The following is a 24,176-nucleotide window of genomic DNA, read 5'->3' on the forward strand; positions in this document are numbered from 1 at the left end:
CGCAATGGTTGTAACCCCTATTACTAGCCTGTTCAACCTCTCTTTCGTATCGTCTGAGATCCCTAAAGATTGGAAAGCTGCCGCGGTCATCCTCATCTTCAAAGGGGGAGACACTTAGACTCAAACTGTTACAGAACTATATCCATCCTACCCTGCCTTTCTAAGGTCTTCGAAAGCCAAGTCAACAAACAGATCACCGACCATTTCAAATCCCACAGTACCTTCTCCGCTATGCAATCTGGTTTCAGAGCTGGTCATGGGTGCACCTCAGCCACGCTCAAGGTCCTAAACGATATCATAACCGCCATCGATAAGAAACAATACTGTGCAGCCGTCTTCATCGACCTGGCCAAGGCATTCAACTCTGTCAATCACCGCATTCTTATCGGCAGACTCAACAGCCTTGGTTTCTCTAATGACTGCCTAGCCTGGTTCACCAACTACTTCTCAGATAGAGTTCAGTGTGTCAAATCGGAGTGTCTGTTGTCCAGACCTCTGGCAGTCTCTATGGGGGTGCCACAGGGTTAAATTCTTGGACCGACTCTTTTCTCTGTATACATCAATGATGTCGCTCTTGCTGCTGGTGAGTTTCTGATCCACCTCTACGCAGACGACACCATTCTGTATACTTCTGGCCCTTCTTTGGACACTGTGCTATCTAACCTCCAGACGAGCTTCAATGCCATACAACACTCCTTCCATGGCCTCCAACTGCTCTTAAATTCAAGTAAAACTAAATGCATGCTCTTCAACCGATCACTGCCCGCACTTGCCCGCCCGTCCAGCATCACTACTCTGGACTGCTTTGACTTAGAATATGTGGACAACTATAAATACCTAGGTGTCTGGTTAGACGTAAACTCTCCTTCCAGACTCATATTAAACATCTCCAATCCAAAATTAAATCTAGAATAGGCTTCCTATTTTGCAACAAAGCATCCTTCACTCATGCTGCCAAACATACCCTTGTAAAACTGACTATCCTACCGATCCTTGACTTCGGTAATGTCATTTACAAATAGCCTCCAACACTCTACTCAGCAAATTGGATGTAGTCTATCACAGTGCCATCTGTTTTGTCACCAAAGCCCCATATACTACCCACCACTGCGACCTGTATGCTCTCGTTGGCTGGCCCTCGCTTCATACTCGTCACCAAACCCACTGGCTCCAGGTCATCTATAAGTCTCTGCTAGGTAAAGCCCCGCCTTATCTCAGCTCACTGGTCACCATAGCAGCACCCACCTGCAGCACACGCTCCAGCAGGAATATTTCACTGGTTCCCAAAGCCAACACTTAATTTGGCCGTCTTCCTTCCAGTTCTCTGCTGCCAATGACTGGAAAAAATAGCAAAAATCTCTAAAGCTGGAGACTCATATCTCCCTCACTAACTTTAAGCATCAGTTGTCAGAGCAGCTTACAGATCATTGCACCTGTACACAGCCCGTCTGTAAATCGCCCACCTCATCCCCATATTGTTATTATTATTATTTTTTGCTCCTTTGCACCCCAGTATCTCTACTTACACATTCATCTTCTGCACATCTATCACTCCAGTGTTTACTTGCTAAATTGTAATTTTTTGTCACTATGGCCTATTTATTGCCTTACCTCCCTAATCTTACTACATTTGCACACATTGTATACATACTTTTCTATTGTGTTATTGACTGTACGTTTGTTTATTCCATGTGTAACTCTGTGTTGTTGTTTGTGTCGCACTGCTTTGCTTTATCTTGTCCAGGTCACAGTTGTAAATGAGAACTTGTTCTCAACAGGCCTACCTGGTTAAATAAATGTAAAAAATTAAATAAAACATTTCAGAGGGGAGAGCAGCTGCAGTACTCACATGTGGCCAGATGGGGGCACTGTGACCCAGGTGGACAGGAGAGGAGCAGGTGAGAGAGAGAGAGAGAGAGAGAGAGAGAGAGAGAGAGAGAGAGAGAGAGAGAGAGAGAGAGAGAGAGAGAGAGAGAGAGAGAGAGAGAGAGAGAGAGAGAGAGAGAGAGAGAGAGAGAGAGAGAGAGAGAGAGAGAGAGAGAGAGAGAGAGAGAGAGAGAGAGAGAGAGAGAGAGAGAGAGAGAGAGAGAGAGAGAGAGAGAGGAAGTCTTCAGCAGCCCAGAGAGAGAAACCATCTCTGACGCCTCACTGAGAAGAGACTGACTCCTGTTCTAAATTACACCCTATTCCCTCCCGAGTGGCGGTCTAAAGGCACTGCATCTCAGTGCAAGAGACGTCACTACAGTCCCTGGTTTGATTCCAGGCTGTATCACATCCGGCCGTGATTGGGAGTCCCATAGGGCGGCGAATAATTCGTCCAGCGTCGTCTGGGTTTGGCCGGGGTAGGCCGTCATTGTAAATAAGAATTTGTTCTTAACTGACTTGCCTAGTTAAATAAAGGTTAAATAAATTTAAAAAAATAATATTGCACTACTATTGACCAGGGCCCATAGGGTGCAATCTGGGACACAGGCTCTGTCTGTTCTAGTATACTATTGCTGCTGTTTGTTTTGGCACAGATACAGTATTCTCGTTAGGGCCCTGCTGCTCTCAGACTAGGAGAGTTAGAGCCAGGAACTCACAGACACAGTATTCTCGTTAGGGCCCTGCTGCTCTCAGACTAGGAGAGTTAGAGCCAGGAACTCACAGACACAGTATTCTCGTTAGGGCCCTGCTGCTCTCAGACTAGGAGAGTTAGAGCCAGGAACTCACAGACACAGTATTCTCTATAGGGCCCTGCTGCTCTCAGACTAGGAGAGTTAGAGCCAGGAACTCACAGACACAGTATTCTCTTTAGGGACCTGCTGCTCTCAGACTAGCAGAGTTAGAGCCAGGAACTCACAGACACAGTATTCTCTATAGGGCCCTGCTGCTCTCAGACTAGGAGAGTTAGATCTGTGTACTTTCTCTCTCTCTCTCTCTCTTCTCTTCTCTCTATATTTCTCTCTCTCTGTCTCATTCTATATTTAATTATCTCTCTCTTGGTTCCTCTCTCCCCTCTCTGTCTTTCTTCTACCCCCCCCCCTCCCTTCTCTCCTTATCCAGCTGTAGTAGGCCAAGCAAGTGTGAAGGAGAGGAGAGGAGGAGGGAGAGAGGGAGGGAGGGAGTAGGAGAGGAGAGGTGGGGGTAAAGGAAAGAGGTGGAGAGAGGGAGGGAGGGAGTAGGAGAGGAGAGGTGGGGGTAAAGGAAAGAGGTGGAGAGAGGGAGGGAGGGAGTAGGAGAGGAGAGGTGGGGGTAAAGGAAAGAGGTGGAGAGAGGGAGGGAGGGAGTAGGAGAGGAGAGGTGGGGGTAAAGGAAAGAGGTGGAGAGAGGGAGGGAGGGAGTAGGAGAGGAGAGGTGGGGGTAAAGGAAAGAGGTGGAGAGAGGGAGGGAGGGAGTAGGAGAGGAGAGGTGGGGGTAAAGGAAAGAGGTGGAGAGAGGGAGGGAGGGAGTAGGAGAGGAGAGGTGGGGGTAAAGGAAAGAGGTGGAGAGAGGGAGGGAGGGAGTAGGAGAGGAGTGGTGGGGGTAAAGGAAAGAGGTGGAGAGAGGGAGGGAGGGAGTAGGAGAGGAGAGGTGGGGGTAAAGGAAAGAGGTGGAGAGAGGGAGGGAGGGAGTAGGAGAGGAGTGGTTGAGAGGTTCCAGGAGTCAGGATGTGAAGGTAGTTCCAGGTGTATTAATACACTCTTCTATATTTGATCTGAGCTCCCTTTGAGAGAGGCTCCTAGTAGAATCAATCAGACAGGAGCTGTGGAGGCTCCTGTCTGATTGACAGTGTACACACACTGACACACACACACACACACACAGTCCCCCCTCTCTGAAGGCACGGCATACTGATCCACTAAGCCTGAAGCAAGGCCACAATGGTTTTTAGGCAGAAGTCGTGCAAGTCCCTGACTCTCTCTCAACTCCCTCTATCCTATAAATATTTCAAATGATCGATGGAAGATAAACCCAGAAAACATTCAATTAAAACTCCCCCAAAAACCTGAACATTTCCGAAAAGGGGACCACGAAGGGACCCTCTTTATCTCAGCATATTTGTGTCTCCAGCCATTAAAAAAATAAATGTGGTCAAAAGTCTTTGAGACCTCATGTTGACTCGTTAAACCACTATTTCATTATATTCTGATAAGTGACTAAAATGTACTAGTTACCAAACACTGAGATAATGTGTCCCAAATTACATAATATTCCCTATGTAGTCCACTAAGGAGGCCAGGCTGCATACAGGCTGACCTCATTTTCCACATCCTGGTCCATCTTTGGCCACCAGACATATGACCTCGCTAGGCCTTTCATTCTCGACATACCTGGCTGCGACTGGTGCAACAACTTCAGTAGCATACCCTCGCCCTTGTGGTGGGATAACTACTCTTGAACCCCACAGAACACATCCATCTCGAACACTCAATGCCAAGCGGTGAGTGTACTAAGGCATGATCTGAGGCTCTGTCACTGTAGGCCATCTTTCCAGGATAAATTCATGCACTTGTGATAACGTCACATCCTTTGAAGTCCGTTTGCTTGATTTGTGCCGTGTTCACCGGTGCATCATCCAACACATCGATCATCAAGACTTGGTCATTTTCTCCTACCTGAGCGATGATTTGTGGAACGGACAGCCTACTCAGAGCATCAGCAGTCCCATGGTATCTACCTGGCTTGTAAATGGTTCTGTACTCGTAGGCCCTGAGCCACACAGCGCAACGTTGAACTCTTGGAGCTTTTGTTCATGGAACAGAATGTCACGACTTCCTCTTCCTGTTCGGGCGGCGCTCGGCGGTCGTTGTCGCCGGTCTACTAGCTGCCACCGATCCCTTTTCCTTTTCGTTTGGTTTTGTCTGTCTTGTTGTTCACCTGTGTCGAGTTTAGGTTAATTGTGGGGTATTTAATCTCGCCCTACCCTCTAGGTTTTGTGCGGGATTGTTTGTGTATCTGTCATTTGTTTTGGTTGCGTTTTGGTTTGTTCTGTTGAACAGGTGTTTTTTCTGGACTGCGTTCCTGTTTTTTTTTGTGGCTGCTGTTGTGGTCCTGTGCCTGTTCTTTATTGGACTTGTAAATAAACACCCTTCCTGCAATTCTCACTCTCCTGTGCCTGACTCCACACCCACCTCTCCTAGGGAGAACCTGACACAGAGAGATCAGAGGCTTATGGTCGGTCACAATAGTGAATGTTCTCCCATATAAGTACTAGTGGAATCTCTGTATTCCGAATATGACAGCCAGTCCTTCCTTGTCCAGCTGGGAGTACTTTTGCTCCGCTGGCGACAACGTTCTTGACATGAACCCGATAGGTTTCTCTGCACCATTCTCCATCCGGTGGTATAGCACCGCGCCCACACCATTCGATGAGGCGTCACACGATAAGATGAGATCTCTGTCTGCTGAGTAGTGCACTAGCACTTCAGCTGATTACAGTAACACCTTTGACTTTGCAAAAGCTTCTTCCTGTCTTTCTGACCATTTCCTTATAGGTTGATGTAGAGGAGCTAAGAGGGTAGAGAGGTTCGGGAGGAAGCGATTGTAATAGTTCAGTAAGCCTAGCAGGGCTTTCAGCTCTGTAACGTTTGTAAGACAACCCTCACTTTAGCTTTGACAGTGTGTAACCCCTTGGCATCCACCTAGTGACCCAGGTACTGCACTTCATCAGCTAACAGTGTACACTTGCTCCTCTTCAGCTGGAGACCGACCTCCGCCATCCTTCTCAAAAGTTTCTGAGATGCTCCTCCTTCGTGACTCCTAATGACCAGAATGTCGTCGAGGTAAACCGTTACCTTGGGTATCCCCTGCAGAATTCCCTTCACGGTTCTTTGGACAATAGCTGGTGCAGAAGACACCCCGAAAGGTAAGGTAAGGTAAAGGTAAGCGTTTATAGGTAAACATCCCTCTGTGGGTGTTTATGGTCAGGTACTTCTGTGAAGCTTTAATCATTAGCACTTGCTGATATGCGTGACTCATGTCTAGTTTTGTGAACTGTTGCCCTCCTGTTAACGTTGAAAGCAAATCCTCCACTTTGGGTATACGGTACTGCTCCAGAGAGGAAACTCTATTTACAGTCAGCTTGTAGTCACCGCATAATCTGATTGAACCATCTGGTTTTAATATGGGAACAACTGGTGCTGCCCACTCAGAAAACTTGACAGGAATAATTATATCCTCTGCTAAGAGTCTGTCAATTTCCACATCCACTCTAGGCTTCATGGCATATGGAACTGATCTTGGTCTATAGAATCTGGGAGTAGCATCAGCAGCAACATGAATGGTAGCTTGGACCCCTTTTAATGTCCCGAGCTCTTCTTTGAAAACACACTCATGCTTTGAAAGCACCTGCTGCAGTGTCATTGTCTCTGTGGTGACATGTTTGATTTCATCCCATCCTTGTCACCAAATGCGTAGTATCTTAAGAGGCTTCTTAGATTGATGACACCGGACACGTAAGTACGTTTTAGTATTTAATTGTAACTTAGAATAACATTCCCTAATGCACCTGGCATAAGCTTTCTCAAGCATGGTTATATATACAGTTGAAATCAGACGTTTACATACACTTAAGTTGGAGTCATTAAAACTCGTTTTTCAACCACTCCACAAATTTCTTGTTAACAAACGATAGTTTTGTCGGTTAGGACATCTACTTTGTGCATGACACAAGTAATTTTTCCAACAATTGTTTACAGACAGATTATTTCACTTATAATTTACTGTATCACAATTCCAGTGGGTCAGAAAGTTTACATACACTAAGTTGACTGTGCCTTTAAACAGCTTGGAAAATTCCAGAAAATGATGTCATGGCTTTAGAATCTTCTGATAGGCTAATTGACATCATTTGAGTCAATTGGAGGTGTACCTATGGATGTATTTCAAGGCCTACATTCAAACTCAGTGCCTTTTTGCTTGACATCATGGGAAAATCAAATGAAATTAGCCAAGACCTCAGAAAGAAAATTGTAGACCTCCACAAGTCTGGTTCATCCTTGGGAGAAATTTCCAAACACCTGAAGGTACCACGTTCATCTGTACAAACAATAGTACGCAAGTATAAACACCAAGGGACCACAGAGCCGTTATACCGCTCAGGAAGGAGACGCGTTCTGTCTCCTAGAGATGAACGTACTTTGGTGCGAAAATTGCAAATCAATCCCAGAACAACAGCAAAGGAACTTGTGAAGATGCTGGAGGAAACAGATACAAAAGTATCTATATCCACAGTAAAACGAGTCCTATATCGACATAACCTGAAAGGCCGCTCAGCAAGGAAGAAGCCACTGCTCCAAAACCACCATAAAAAAGCCAGACTACGGTTTGCAACTGCACATGGGGACAAAGATCGTAATTTTGGGAGAAATGTCCTCTGGTCTGATTAAACAAAAATAGAACTGTTTGGCCATAATGACCATCGTTATGTTTGGAGGAAAAAGGGGGAGGCTTGCAAGCCGAAGAACACCATCCTAACCGTGAAGCACGGGGGTGGCAGCATCATGTTGTGGGGGTGCTTTGCTGCAGGAGGGACTGGTGCACTTCACAAAATAGATGACATCATGAGGGAGGAAAATGATGTGGATATATTGAAGCAACATCTCAAGACATCAGTCAGGAAGTTAAAGCTTGGTCACAAATGGGTCTTCCAAATGGACAATGACCCCAAGCATACTTCCAAAGTTGTAGCAAAATGGCTTAAGGACAACAAAGTCAAGGTATTAGAGTGGCCATCACAAAGCCCTGACCTCAATCCTATAGAAAATGTGAGGGCAGAACTGAAAAAGCGTGTGCGAGCAAGGAGACCTACAAACCTGACTCAGTTATACCAGCTCTGTCAGGAGGAATGGGCCAAAATTCACCCAATTTATTGTGGGAAGCTTGTGCAAGGCTACCCGAAACGTTTGACCCAAGTTAAACAATTTAAAGGCAATGCTACTAAATACTAATTGAGTGTATGTAAACGTCTGACCCACTAGGAATGTGATGATAGAAATAAAAGCTGAAATAAATCACTCTCTCTACTATTACTCTGACATTTCACATTCTTAAAATAAAGTGGTGATCCTAACTGACCTAAGACAATGAATTTTTACTAGGATTAAATGTCAGGAATTGTGAAAAACTGAGTTTAAATGTATTTGGCTAAGGTGTATGTAAACTTCCGACTTCAACTGTAGCAGACATCGAAAACAGCTACGGAAATCGGGAAGCAAACCACTGTCTTGAGTCAATACTGACATCTATTGGTAAACATAAATATACCAGGTTACTACAGTTAGTCACGCTCACTCAGATATCACTGCAAACATTTCTCTCCGCCCTGTTCCAAAATCTGTAGAATTGCAGGAAATTAGCTGTAAAACAAAACTGCCGATGTGCCCTTGAGCAAGGCACTAAACCTGAATTTGCTCTTGGGACGCAGTACTGCTATGGCTGACCCAGTAAAACAACACATTTCACTGCACATATCCGGTGTAACTGACAATGAAAATATATTTTAAACTCACCTGGTACCCGGCCAGTAGTTTGCTCCTCCAGTGTGCCTGGGGCATGTCGTGGATGGAGAGGCGCAGGTTGTGGTAGCTGTCTTTAAACAGCAGGACGTGGGGCTCATCAATCAGACGACCACCTAGCTGTCTCTCCATCTGCATCACCTCCTAGAGAGACACAAAGAGAGAGAGAGAGAGAGAGAGAGAGAGAGAGAGAGAGAGAGAGAGAGAGAGAGAGAGAGAGAGAGAGAGAGAGAGAGAGAGAGAGAGAGAGAGAGAGAGAGAGAGAGAGACAGACAGAGAGAGAGAGAGACACAGAATCAGAAGGAGGACGGGAGGCACACACACACTCATGGGTGTCTGACTTAGTCTGAGGGGGGGGGGGTGGAAAAAGCTCAGTAGGGGACAATTCTACACAGTTTCTTAACAGGGGAAATCATTTTTCTAAAGTTTTATTATAATAAATGATATTGAAAAAGTGTTTTAATTATTAGATTACTAATCTACTCCCTTCCCTGAAAATCCCACCCACAATAATTGATTGACAGGTCTGAAACACTACCACCCTGTGACTCACAAACATCCCGCCTCCTCCGCTGACAATCCCACCCACAGTGATCGATTGACAGGTCTGAAACACTACCACCCTGTGACTCACAAACATCCCGCCTCCTCCGCTGACAATCCCACCCACAGTGATCGATTGACAGGTCTGAAACACTACCACCCTGTGACTCATAAACATCCCGCCTCCTCCCCTGGCAATCCCACCCACAGTGATCGATTGACAGGTCTGAAACACTACCACCCTGTGACTCATAAACATCCCGCCTCCTCCCCTGGCAATCCCACCCACAGTGATCGATTGACAGGTCTGAAACACTACCACCCTGTGACTCACAAACATCCCGCCTCCTCCCCTGGCAATCCCACCCACAGTGATCGATTGACAGGCCAAACTGTTACGAATGTGGCCAGGATAAAGCAGGACAATGAGGAAATGAAATCGAAAATGGGAGGAATTAATATTGTTTTACCCAATAAGGATTTTGAATTTGAATGGTGTTCTTTAGTAGGTTAAGAAAAAGCATTGTTAAATTACACATTACGTTTTCATCTCCTTTTTTTTTTGTGTCAAAGAATACAATCCCAGTAATGTAGCACAATTACACGTAAACTTTTGATTGATTTATCTTCTAGCACATGTTCTTTCTCTGGTAGTGTTTATCTGGTGGTGTTATCTGGTAGTGTTATCTGGTAGTGTTATCTGGTAGTGTTATCTGGTAGTGTTATCTGGTAGTGTTTCTGGGTAAATCTCATAAGAGCTTTGCACATCTGGATTGTACAGTATTTGCCCATTATTAATTTCAGATTTTCAAGCAGATCTAAATCTACTGTAATTTGACCACTCAGGAACATTCACTGTCTTCTTGGTAAGCATCTCCAGTGTATATTTGGCCTTGTGTTTTAGGTTATTGTCCTGCTGAAATGTGAATTCATCTCCCAGTGTCTGATGGAAAGCAGACTGAACCATTCCGTTTCTTATATATCCTGGAGAAACTCCCCAGTCTTTGACACTTACAAGCATACCCATAACATGATGCAGCCACCACTATGCTTGAACATATGAAGGCAGTTACTCGGTGATGTGTTGTGTTGGATTTGGCCCAAACATAAGGCTTTGCATTTAGGCTAAAAAGTGTATTTCTTTACTTTCTCGCCTTGTTGCATACATGTTTCTTTGTATTCTTCTTTTCACACTGTCATTTAGGTCATTATAGTGGAGTCATTACAATGTTGTTGATCCATCCTCAGTTTTCTCCCATCACAGACATTGAACTCTGGGGGCTGTTTTAAAATCACTAATGGACTCATGGTGACGTCCCAGAGCTGTTTCCTTCCTCTCCTGCAGCTCAGTTCAGAAGGACGACTGCATCTTTGATGTGTCTAGGTGGTTAAATACATAATCCACAGCATAATTATTAACTTGACCATGCTTATAGAGATATTCAATGTTTCATTTGTTATTGTTACCCATCTACTAATCACTGCCCTTCTTTATGAGGCTTTTGAAAAGCTCCCTGGTCTTTGTAGTTGAATCTGAGTTTGAAATTCACTACTTGACTGAGGGACCTTATAGATGTTGTATATATGGGGGACAGAGGAAGGGGTTAGTCATTCACTACTTGACTGAGGGACCTTATAGATGTTGTATATATGGGGGACAGAGGAAGGGGTTAGTCATTCACTACTTGACTGAGGGACCTTATAGATGTTGTATATATGGGGGACAGAGGAAGGGGTTAGTCATTCACTACTTGACTGAGGGACCTTATAGATGTTGTATATATGGGGGACAGAGGAAGGGGTTAGTCATTCACTACTTGACTGAGGGACCTTATAGATGTTGTATATATTGGGGACAGAGGAAGGGGTTAGTCATTCACTACTTGACTGAGGGACCTTATAGATGTTGTATATATGGGGGACAGAGGAAGGGGTTAGTCATTCACTACTTGACTGAGGGACCTTATAGATGTTGTATATATGGGGGACAGAGGAAGGGGTTAGTCATTCACTACTTGACTGAGGGACCTTATAGATGTTGTATATATGGGGGACAGAGGAAGGGGTTAGTCATTCACTACTTGACTGAGGGACCTTATAGATGTTGTATATATGGGGGACAGAGGAAGGGGTTAGTCATTCACTACTTGACTGAGGGACCTTATAGATGTTGTATATATGGGGGACAGAGGAAGGGGTTAGTCATTCACTACTTGACTGAGGGACCTTATAGATGTTGTATATATGGGGGACAGAGGAAGGGGTTAGTCATTCAAAAATCATGTCAACCCCTATTCATTCACACAGACTGAGTCCATGTAACTTATTATGTGATTTGTTAAGCCACATTGTACTCCTGAACTCATTTATCTTTCCTTTTAACAAAGGGGCTGAATACTTCTGTACCGACCATGTTTCAGTTATTACATTTTATATTAATCTGTAAACATTTCTATACATTTTTTTTCTTCTCTGATATTATGGAGTATTTTGTCTAGCTCAATGACAAAAAAATTAAAAAAAATGTTTTAGGAAATCCCACTTTGTAATCCAACAAAATGTGAAAAGAAATTCAAGGGAGTGTAGACATTCTATTGGCACTGTAAATCCATAAATTGCGACCCCGAATCTGCAAAAGAAAGAATAACATGTAGCTCAGGTAATATGGGTCACATTTGAACAGTTTGGGCTATAGCAGGTAATATGGGCCATATTTGAACAGTTTGGGCTATAGCAGGTAATATGGGCCATATTTGAACAGTTTCAGCTATAGCAGGTAATATGGGCCATATTTGAACAGTTTGGGCTATAGAGGGTAATATGGGCCATATTTGAACAGTTTGGGCTATAGATGGTAATATGGGACATATTTGAACAGTTTGGGCTATAGAGGGTAATATGGGCCATATTTGAACAGTTTGGGCTATAGAGGGTAATATGGGCCATATTTGAAAAGTTTCTATAGCAGGGGTCTCCAACCTTTTCTTTCATAACCTCTTATGGCTGCAAGGGAAATTATTGAGTAGCCAGAAAAAAGGTGCCCATTTCAAACGGCCTCGTACTCAATTCTTGCTCGTACAATATGCATATTATTTATTACCTTTGGATATAAAACACCTTCTAGTTTCTAAAACAGGTTTAATTATTTCTCTAAGTGAAACATAACTCTTTTTACAGCCCATTTTCTGGAAAAAGTGAATTTTCCAAGAAGCTATGTCTCTCTTCAAGATACTCTCTATAAAAGGCCTTGGCACTTGGGACTGTACAAACACGTCACACATCTTCCCCTGGTTGTCATGCGGAAGTGAGAGAAAAAAGGACTTGATTATCTCTGTCAGGGACTGAAAGGAACCTCTTTGAGTGATAAGTGCGCACTTTATAATTTTTTCTGGGCGCGAAGTAGGAACTGGACCGCGCTCCTGGAAAACACTCGTTATAGGTGAATATGACCTCCAGCTTCGATTTTCTTTGATACATGTCACAAAATCATCCTAAAGTATGTTTTTTCAATATACTTTAATTATATTATTGAAATTTATTCTGGACTTTAGACGTGATGCGACGCAAGAATTTTGTCAAGACGGAGAGGTTAGCATGGCATGGCCAGTGTGTCATGCTAATTCAACAGGGACATCGTTCGTTCTAGGTCCAAATGAACACGGTTCTGAACAAAGGACCCTTTGGAGAACATTCTGATGGAAAATCAACAAAGATAAGGACCCAATTTGGGATGCTTTTTCATATATCTGTCGAACTGTGCTATCGCTAGCGTTTGACTAGAATCAATGCTGCTGTGTGCTAGCTATTGTAGTAAGCTAATATAACGATATATTGTGTTTTCGCTGTAAAACACTTCAGAAATCGGAAATATTGTCTGTATTCACAAGATCTTTCTCTTTCATTAGCTATCCACCATATATTTTTCTGAAATCTTTTCTGATGTGAAATTAGAAGTAGACGTTGGTGTCTGTTTTCTCTGGCTACTGCCGTGCGATTTCTTACTGTAGCTATGATGGTAGCAGTAATGTAAAACTGATTTATAGCTAAAATATGCATTTTTTTTGAACAAAACATAGATTTATTGTGTAACATGTTATAGGACTGTCATCTGAGGGAGTTTTTTCTAGGTTATTTAGGTTAGTTCTAGGTTAGTTAGGTTGGCTTTGCATGCTAGCTGCATGCTAGCTGCATGCTACCGGTGCTGTGAAAAATAAGTGTCTCTCTTTTTGTATTTGGTGGTGAGCTAACATGAATATATGTGGTGTTTTCGCTGTAAAACATTTAAAGAATCTGAAATATTGTCTGTATTCACAAGATCTTTCTCTTTCATTAGCTATCCACCATATATTTCTCTGAAATGTTTTCTGAAGTGTAATAAGGTAGTTGACGTTGGTGTCTGTATTTTCTCTGGCTACTCCCGTGCGATTTCTTACTGTAGCTATGATGGTAGCAGTAATGTAAAACTGATTTATAGCTAAAATATGCATTTTTTTTGAACAAAACATAGATTTATTGTGTAACATGTTATAGGACTGTCATCTGAGGTAGTTTTTTCTAGGTTATTTAGGTTGGTTCTAGGTTAGTTAGGTTGGCTTGTGCATGCTAAATGCAGCCTACTTGTGCTGTGAAAAATGTCTTTCTGTCTTTTTTTATTTGGTGGTGACCTAACATAAATATATGTGGTGTTTTCTCTGTAAAACATTTAAAAAATCGGACATGTTGGCTGGATTGACAAGATGTTTATCTTTCAAATGCTGTATTGGACTTGTTAATGTGTGAAAGTTAAATATTTTACAAAAATAGATTTTGAATTTCGCGCTCTGCACTTGGACAGGCTGTTGTCATATTGATCCCGATGTCGGGCTTGCAGCCTGAAGAAGATAAAGGCTAACGTCTCATAAACAGCCTGTATGTTGTGTTATTGTGTAGGCCAGATTTTTTTATTTAAAAAAAATGTATTTAACTAGGCAAGTCAGTTAAGAACAAATTCTTATTTTCAATGACGGCCTAAGAATAGTGGGTTTACTGCCTTGTTCAGGGGCAGAACGACAGATTTGTACCTTGTTAGCTTGTCAGCTTGCAACCTTTCGGTTACTATTCCAATGCTCTAACCACTTGGTTACCTGCCACATGTTATGAATATGAACAAATAACACAATTGCATATGTCATGTAACTGCGTTTTGGTTCTTAACCACACATAAAAAAGAAATTCTACCTTGAGAGTCTTACCAAAATTTTAGGATAAAGAGAAAATAAAAGGGTTTTACATTTGAACAAAGGACTAGGCCACTACATATCAATAATTGTTTAAATTGTCATTCTGTTTAATAGTGACCTTTTGAACAGCAGCCACAGTGTGTAGTCTACATATTGACGACACATCGTGAAGAAGCAGAATAATCGTGAAAACATGAAGAATAACAGAAGTGTAGTCTCAGCAAGCACACTAATTGACCGTTCCGCTTTTCCTCCAACGTTAATTTTTTTTGGGGGGGACGCTATTATTTGAAGCACCGTCACTCTGAACAATTTTTAAATGAACTTGTCTCCTCAGCGTACATATTACATATTTACATATGCGTACATATTACATATTTGATGCAAAGAGGACGGAAATTGCTTATTTGGTCGATATTACTCACCAAACCAAGCAGAGCTGTTTTATCGAGATAAAAATATCCTGTGTTTTGTTTCTGCATGCAGACACAGCTTGGTTACATTATAACCTGGAAGAGGACAGCCTTCGAGAATACTCGTTGACAGCCCCTTGAGAATACGCATTGACAGCCCTTGAGAATTCTCATTGACAGCGTTCGAGAATACTCATTGACAGCCTTCGAGAATTCTCATTGACAGCCCCTTGAGAATACTCATTGACAGCCCTCGAGAATACTCATTGACAGCCTTCGAGAATACTCATTGACAGCCCTTGAGAATACTCATTGACAGCCCTTGAGAATACTCATTGACAGCCCTTGAGAATACTCATTGACAGCCCTTGAGAATACTCATTGACAGCCCTTGAGAATACTCATTGACAGCCCCTTGAGAATACTCATTGACAGCCCTTGAGAATACTCATTGAGAGCCCCTTGAGAATACTCATTGACAGCCCTTGAGAATACTCATTGACAGCCCTTGAGAATACTCATTGACAGCCCTCGAGAATACTCATTGACAGCCCTCGAGAATACTCATTGATAGCCCTTGAGAATACTCATTAACAGCCGTCGAGAGTACTCATTGACAGCCCTTGAGAATACTCATTGACAGCCCTTGAGAATACTCCTTGACAGCCCTCGAGAATACTCATTGACAGCCCTTGAGAATACTCATTGACAGCCCTTGAGAATACTCATTGACAGCCCCTTGAGAATACTCATTGACAGCCTTCGAGAATACTCATTGACAGCCCCTTGAGAATACTCATTGACAGCCCCTTGAGAATACTCATTGACAGCCCTCGAGAATACTCATTGACAGCCCCTTGAGAATACTCATTGACAGCCGTCGAGAATACTCATTGACAGCCCTTGAGAATACTCATTGACAGCCGTCGAGAATACTCATTGACAGCCCTTGGGAATACTCATTGACAGCCCTTGGGAATACTCATTGACAGCCCTTGAGAATACTCATTGACAGCCCTTGAGAATACTCATTGACAGCCGTCGAGAATACTCATTTACAGCCGTCGAGAATACTCATTGACAGCCCCTTGAGAATACTCATTGACAGCCTTCGAGAATACTCATTGACAGCCCCTTGAGAATACTCATTGACAGCCTTCGAGAATACTCATTGACAGCCCCTTGAGAATACTCATTGACAGCCCCTTGAGAATACTCATTGACAGCCCTTGAGAATACTCATTGACAGCCCCTTGAGAATAATCATTGACAGCCTTCGAGAATACTCATTGACAGCCCTTGAGAATACTCATTGACAGCCCTTGAGAATACTCATTGACAGCCCCTTGAGAATACTCATTGACAGCCCCTTGAGAACAATCATTGACAGCCTTCGAGAATACTCATTGACAGCCCCTTGAGAATACTCATTGACAGCCCTTGAGAATACTCATTGACAGCCCCTTGAGAATACTCATTGACAGCCCGCGAGCTACCTGACATGCATTCTTTGTAGGCTGATGGAAGGCTACTCAGTCAGTGGGAGAATCTCAATTGCAAAAACCTCACGTACTCTCGCCTCTTTCCTCGCCTCCTTTTAAAAACCAATTGGAGGAGAAGGTCAGAGGGGAGGGAGTCCGAAAAGACCAATGAGTTTTGAGAAGGAGGCGATGAAAGAGGACATGAGGAGTATGCCAAGAGATTCTCCCTCAGAGTCAGAGTGCACTATCAGGCCAACACTATCAGGCCAACACCATCAGCACTATCAGGCCAACACCATCAACACTATCAGACCAACACCATCAACACTATCAGACCAACACCATCAACACTATCAGGCCAACACCATCAACACTATCAGGCCAACACCATCAGCACTATCAGACCAACACCATCAACACTATCAGACCAACACCATCAACACTATCAGACCAACACCATCAACACTATCAGACCAACACCATCAACACTATCACACCAACACCATCAACACTATCAGACCAACACTATCAGACCAACACCATCAACACTATCAGACCAACACCATCAACACTATCAGACCAACACTATCAGACCAACACCATCAACACTATCAGACCAACACCATCAACACTATCAGACCAACACCATCAACACTATCAGACCAACACCATCAACACTATCAGACCAACACCATCAACACTATCAGACCAACACCATCAACACTATCAGACCAACACCATCAACACTATCAGACCAACACTATCAGACCAACACTATCAGACCAACACCATCAGACCAACACTATCAGACCAACACCATCAACACTATCAGACCAACACCATCAACACTATCAGACCAACACCATCAACACTATCAGACCAACACCATCAACACTATCAGACCAACACCATCAACACTATCAGACCAACACTATCAGGCCAACACCATCAGGCCAACACCATCAACACTATCACACCAACACCATCAACACTATCAGACCAACACCATCAACACTATCAGACCAACACCATCAACACTATCAGACCAACACCATCAACACTATCAGACCAACACCATCAACACTATCAGACCAACACCATCAACACTATCAGACCAACACTATCAGACCAACACCATCAACACTATCAGACCAACACCATCAACACTATCAGACCAACACCATCAACACTATCACACCAACACCATCAACACTATCAGACCAACACTATCAGACCAACACCATCAACACTATCACACCAACACCGTCAACACTATCAGACCAACACCATCAACACTATCAGACCAACACCATCAACACTATCAGACCAACACCATCAACACTATCAGACCAACACCATCAACACTATCAGACCAACACTATCACACCAACACCATCAGACCAATACCATCAACACTATCAGACCAACACCGTCAACACTATCAGACCAACACCATCAACACTATCAGACCAACACCATCAGACCAACACCATCAACACTATCAGACCAACACCATCAACACTGTCAGACCAACACCATCAACACTATCAGACCAACACCATCAACACTATCAGACCAACACCATCAACACTATCAGGCCAACACCATCAACACTATCAGACCAACACCATTGGACATGAAGCAATGATACAAATGTAACAACACAGTGGTGGGAGGGAAGCAAAACTATAGAGGGAATAACCATTCATCTAGAGGAGACGGAGGGAGGGAAGCAAAACTATAGAGGGAATAACATTTCATCTAGAGGAGACGGGGGGAGGGAAGCAAAACTATAGAGGGAATAACCATTCATCTAGAGGAGACGGAGGGAGGGAAGCAAAACTATAGAGGGAATAACCATTCATCTAGAGGAGACGGAGGGAGGGAAGCAAAACTATAGAGGGAATAACCATTCATCTAGAAGAGACAGAGGGAGGGAAGCAAAACTATAGAGGGAATAACCATTCATCTAGAGGAGATGGGGGGAGGGAAGCAAAACTATAGAGGGAATAACCATTCATCTAGAGGAGACGGAGGGAGGGAGGCAAAACTATAGAGGGAATAACCATTCATCTAGAGGAGACGGAGGGAGGGAGGCAAAACTGTAGAGGGAATAACCATTCATCTAGAGGAGATGGGGGGAGGGAAGCAAAATAATAGAGGGAATAACCATTCATCTAGAGGAGACGGAGGGAGGGAAGCAAAATAATAGAGTGGTCAAAACCATTCATCTAGAGGAGACGGGGGGAGGGAAGCAAAATAATAGAGTGGTCAAAACCATTCATCTAGAGGAGATGGGGGGAAGGAAGCAAAATAATAGAGTGGTCAAAACCATTCATCTAGAGGAGATGGGGGGAGGGAAGCAAAATAATAGAGTGGTCAAAACCATTCATCTAGAGGAGATGGGGGCAGGGAAGCAAAATAATAGAGTGGTCAAAACCATTCATCTAGAGGAGATGGGGGGAGGGATGCAAAATAATAGAGTGGTCAAAACCATTCATCTAGAGGAGATGGGGGGAGGCAAGCAAAATAATAGAGTGGTCAAAACCATTCATCTAGAGGAGATGGGGGGAGGGAAGCAAAATAATAGAGTGGTCAAAACCATCCATCTAGAGGAGATGGGAGGAGGGAAGCAAAATAATAGAGTGGTCAAAACCATTCATCTAGAGGAGATGGGGGGAGGGAAGCAAAATAATAGAGTGGTCAAAACCATTCATCTAGAGGAGATGGGGGGAGGGAAGCAAAATAATAGAGTGGTCAAAACCATTCATCTAGAGGAGATGGGGGGAGGGAAGCAAAATAATAGAGTGGTCAAAACCATTCATCTAGAGGAGATGGGGGGAGGGAAGCAAAATAATAGAGTGGTCAAAACCATTCATCTAGAGGAGATGGGGGGTGTAACGGTTGTTGTCCTCCTCCTCTTCATCCGAAGAGGAGGAGCAGGGATTGAACCAAGGTGCAGCGCGTTGAAATGACATGAATGATTTATAAATAAACAAAACGAACAAACACGAAAACGAACTATACTTGAAAATGATACAAAATAACAAAACGAAAGTAGACAGACCTGAACAACGAACTTACATACAACGTGAAGAACGAAATGAACAGGAACAGACTACATGAAATGAACAAACCGTAAACAGTCCCGTATGGTGCAAACATCGACACAGACACAGGAGACAATCACCCACAAACAAACAGTGAAAACACCCTACCTAAATATGACTCTTAATTAGAGGAGAACGCAAAACACCTGCCTCTAATTAAGAGCCATACCAGGCAACCACAACCAACATAGAAACAGATAACATAGACTGCCCACCCAAACTCACGTCCTGACCAACTAACACACAAAACTAAACAGAAAACAGGTCAGGAACGTGACATAACCCCCCCCCTCAAGATGCGTACTCCGAACGCATCACCAAAAAGTCCAGGGGAGGGTCTGGGTGGGCATCTGACCACGGTGGTGGCTTAGGCTCCGGGCGTGGTTCCCACCCCACCATAATCAATCCCCGCTTCCCTATCCTCCCCACAATGACCACCCTCCAAATAACCCCACCTAAATTTAGGGGCAACACCAGAATCAAGGACAGCTCTGGGACAAGGTAGCTCAGGACATAGGGATAGCTCAGGACAGAGGGATAGCTTAGGAGAGAGAGGTAGCTCAGGATAAAGAGGTAGCTCAGGATAGAGGGGCAACTCCGGACTGAAGGGCAGCTCCGGACAGAGAGACAGCTCTGGACTGAGGGGCAGTTCTGAATTACTAGCCGCTTCTGGCTGAGGGACAGCTCATGGCTGACTGACGGCTCTGGACGCTCATGGCAGGCTGACGGCTCTGGACGCTCATGGCAGGCTGACGGCTCTGGACGCTCATGGCAGGCTGACGGCTCTGGACGCTCATGGCAGGCTGACGGCTCTGGACGCTCATGGCAGGCTGACGGCTCTGGACGCTCATGGCAGGCTGACGGCTCTGGACGCTCATGGCAGGCTGACGGCTCTGGCTGCTCATGGCTCTCTGACGGCTCTGGCTGCTCATGGCTCTCTGACGGCTCTGGACGCTCATGGCAGGCTGACGGCTCTGGACGCTCATGGCAGGCTGACGGCTCTGGACGCTCATGGCAGGCTGACGGCTCTGGACGCTCATGGCAGGCTGACGGCTCTGGACGCTCATGGCAGCTTGACGGCTCTGGACGCTCATGGCAGGCTGACGGCTCTGGACGCTCATGGCAGGCTGACGGCTCTGGACGCTCATGGCTCTCTGACGGCTCTGGCCGCTCATGGCTCTCTGACGGCTCTGGCCGCTCATGGCTCTCTGACGGCTCTGGCCGCTCATGGCTCTCTGACGGCTCTGGCTGCTCATGGCTCTCTGACGGCTCTGGCTGCTCATGGCTCTCTGACGGCTCTGGCTGCTCATGGCTCTCTGACGGCTCTGGCTGCTCATGGCTCTCTGACGGCTCTGGCTGCTCATGGCTCGCTGACGGCTCTGGCTGCTCATGGCTCGCTGACGGCTCTGGCAGATCCTGTCTGGCTGACGGCTCTGGCAGATCCTGTCTGGCTGGCGGCTCTGGCAGATCCTGTCTGGCTGGCGGCTCTGGCAGATCCTGTCTGGTTGGCGGCTCTGGCAGATCCTGTCTGGTTGGCGGCTCTGGCAGATCCTGTCTGACGGGCGGCTCTAGCGGCTCCTGTCTGGCGGGCGGCTCTAGCGGCTCCTGTCTGGCGGGCGGCTCTGTAGGCTCATGGCAGACGGGCGGCTTTGCAGGCTCATTGCAGACGGGCGGCTTTGCAGGCTCATTGCAGACGGGCGGCTCAGACGGCGCTGGGGAGACGGATGGCTCAGATGGCGCTGGGGAGACGGATGGCTCAGATGGCGCTGGGGAGACGGATGGCTCAGATGGCGCTGGAGAGACGGATGGCTCAGATGGCGCTGGGGAGACGGATGGCTCTGGCCGGATAAGGCGCACTGTAGACCTGGTGCGTGGTGCCGGAACTGGAGGCACCGAACTGGATACACGCACTATAGGGAGAGTGCGTGGAGGAGGAACAGGGCTCTGGAAATGCACTGGTAGCCTAGTGCGTAGTGTAGGCACTGTAGGTACTAGGCTGGGGCGGGGAGGTGGCACCGGAAATACCGAACCGTGCAGGCGTACTGGCTCTCTTGAGCATTGAGCCTGCCCAACCTTACCTGGTTGAATGCTCCCGGTCGCCCGCCCAGTGCGGGGAGGTGGAATAACCCGCACCGGGCTGTGTAGGCGAACCGGGGAAACCATGCGTAAGGCAGGTGCCATGTATGCCGGCCCGAGGAGATGCACTGGAGACCAGACGCGTTGAGCCGGCCTCATGACACCTGGCTCAATGCCCAATCTAGCCCTACCAGTGCGGGGAGGTGGAATAACCCGCACCGGGCTATGCACACGTACAGGAGACACCGTGCGCTCTACTGCGTAACACGGTGTCTGCCCGTACTCCCGCTCTCCACGGTTAGCCTGGGAAGTGGGCGCAGGTCTCCTACCTGCCCTTCGCCCACAACCCCTTAGCCCCCCCCCCAAGAAATTTTTGGGAGTTACTCACGGGCTTTTCGGGCTTCCGTGCAAGACGCGTCCCCTCATAACGCCGGTTCCTCTCTCTATTTTCCTCCGCTCTCCGAGCTGCCTCCAGCCGTTCCCATGGACGGTGATTTACTTTAGCCCATGGTCCTTCTCCGTTAAATATTTGCTCCCAACTCCACAAGTCCTGTATACTTGCCCGTTGCTCCAAATTACGCTGCTTGGCTCTGGATTGGTGGGTGGTTCTGTAACGGCAGTCCTCCTCCTCTTCTGAAGAGGAGGAGTATTGAGGGAACCAAGGCGCAGCGGGTTGTGAATACATGATGAATTTATTAAATAAACAAAACGAACAAACACGAAAACGAACTATACTTGAAAATGATACAAAATAACAAAACGAAAGTAGACAGACCTGAACAACGAACTTACATACAACGTGAAGAACGAAATGAACAGGAACAGACTACATGAAATGAACAAACCGTAAACAGTCCCGTATGGTGCAAACATCGACACAGACACAGGAGACAATCACCCACAAACAAACAGTGAAAACACCCTACCTAAATATGACTCTTAATTAGAGGAGAACGCAAAACACCTGCCTCTAATTAAGAGCCATACCAGGCAACCACAACCAACATAGAAACAGATAACATAGACTGCCCACCCAAACTCACGTCCTGACCAACTAACACACAAAACTAAACAGAAAACAGGTCAGGAACGTGACAGGGGGAGGGAAGCAAAATAATAGAGTGGTCAAAACCCTTCATCTAGAGGAGATGGGGGGAGGGAAGCAAAATAATAGAGTGGTCAAAACCATTCATCTAGAGGAGATGGGGGGAGGGAAGCAAAATAATAGAGTGGTCAAAACCATTCATCTAGAGGAGATGGGGGGAGGGAAGCAAAATAATAGAGTGGTCAAAACCATTCATCTAGAGGAGATGGGGGGAGGGAAGCAAAATAATAGAGTGGTCAAAACCATTCATCTAGAGGAGATGGAGGGAGGGAAGCAAAATGCTATCTGTTAATTATTATATCATATAAAAAATGGACATCTATCTAAATACAGACTATATCAAAACATACCTAATCGTTGAAAATTTAAAATGTATTATAATTTTCTTGTAAAAAATGTGGGGCTGCAAAAACATATGTTTGTTCCTTATTTTGAAAGTGGGGATGCTATTCCGCTGCTCAGGCGACTATGAACACACATACACACACACACACACACACACACACACACACACACACACACACACACACACACACACACACACACACACACACACACACACACACACACACACACACACACACACACACACACACACACACACACACACACACACACACACACTCACACACACACACACACATCTTAGGGAGATGGGGCCACTACGTGAAGCCACAGCAGGTCGGCTCACGTTGTCTTAACATTCCTTTAAAGTCACGGCAAGGTTACATCCCCTGCCTCTCTGTGTGTCTGTGCTCCGGCCTCCTAAGAATTACATTAGCATGCTAATACAGAAGTATCCCTCCCTCTCTCTGCTACCTCCTTCCCTCCCCTGTCCCTCCCTCTCTCTCCCTCCCCCTCCCTCCCTATTTCTGCTACCTCTTTCCCTCCCCTGTCCCTCCCTCTCTCCCCCCCTCCCTATTTCTGCTACGTCCCTCCCTCCCTCCCTCCCTCCCTCCCTCCCTCCCTCCCTCCCTCCCTCCCTCCCTCCCTCCCTCCCTCCCTCCCTCCCTCCCTCCCTCTGCTATCTCCCTCCCTATCTCCCTACCTCCCCCCTCCCTCCCTCTCTCTGCTATCTCCCGCCCTTCATCTCTTCTACCTGTTCTATGATGATGAAGTCACCACGGTAACCATTAGACTCCTGCTTATTGTCCCCGCATGGCAGAACTCGTTAATTTCATTTTTGTTTTTGTGCCAGTACAGATTTGTAAATGCATGCTTATTATTTTAATCTCAGTGGGACGGGACTGGAGAGGCATTTGTTGCCGTCTCACACACCATCTGGAGGGAGGGGATATTATCCACTGACTTTAGTGTGTGTGTGTGAGGTTTGAGGTGTGTGTGTGCATGTGAGGTGTGTGTGTGTGCGTCTGAATGTGTTTGTGAAGGAGAGGAAAGTACTGTATCTGCTGACTGAAGATGTGCTGTTGACTGAAGATGTGCTGTTTGACCACTTTATTCTGAAACAGGTGAAGATCAAAACAACTCGCAGTGTTAGAGGCGTCACTACAGACCCGGGTTCGTTCCCGGGCTGCGTCACAACCGGCCTAGCGTCATCCGGGTAAGGGGAGGGTTTGGCCGGCGGGGCTTTACTTGGCTCATCGCGCTCTAGCGACTCCTTGTGGCGGGCCGGGGACCTGCAAGCTGATTTCGGTCGTCAGTTGATCGGTGTTTCCTCCGACATATTGGTGCGCCGGTGTTAAGAAATGCGGCTTGGCGGGTCATGTTTCGGAGGACACATGACTCAACCTT

General features: G+C 45.6%; 1 protein-coding gene across 1 annotated transcript in view; it reads right to left on the reverse strand.

The window, feature by feature from the left end:
• The window catches only part of LOC139581794 (netrin receptor UNC5A-like), a 643,974-nt gene that overhangs the window by 22,251 nt on the left and 597,547 nt on the right, over positions 1 to 24,176 (reverse strand). The window contains exon 13 of the mRNA XM_071411970.1: positions 8,472 to 8,621. Coding sequence (XP_071268071.1) covers positions 8,472 to 8,621 — 150 coding nt within the window. The remainder of the gene's footprint in view (positions 1 to 8,471; positions 8,622 to 24,176) is intronic.

This window comes from Salvelinus alpinus, chromosome 7 (genome assembly GCF_045679555.1).
Source record: "Salvelinus alpinus chromosome 7, SLU_Salpinus.1, whole genome shotgun sequence".
NCBI classification, from domain to species: domain Eukaryota; kingdom Metazoa; phylum Chordata; class Actinopteri; order Salmoniformes; family Salmonidae; genus Salvelinus; species Salvelinus alpinus.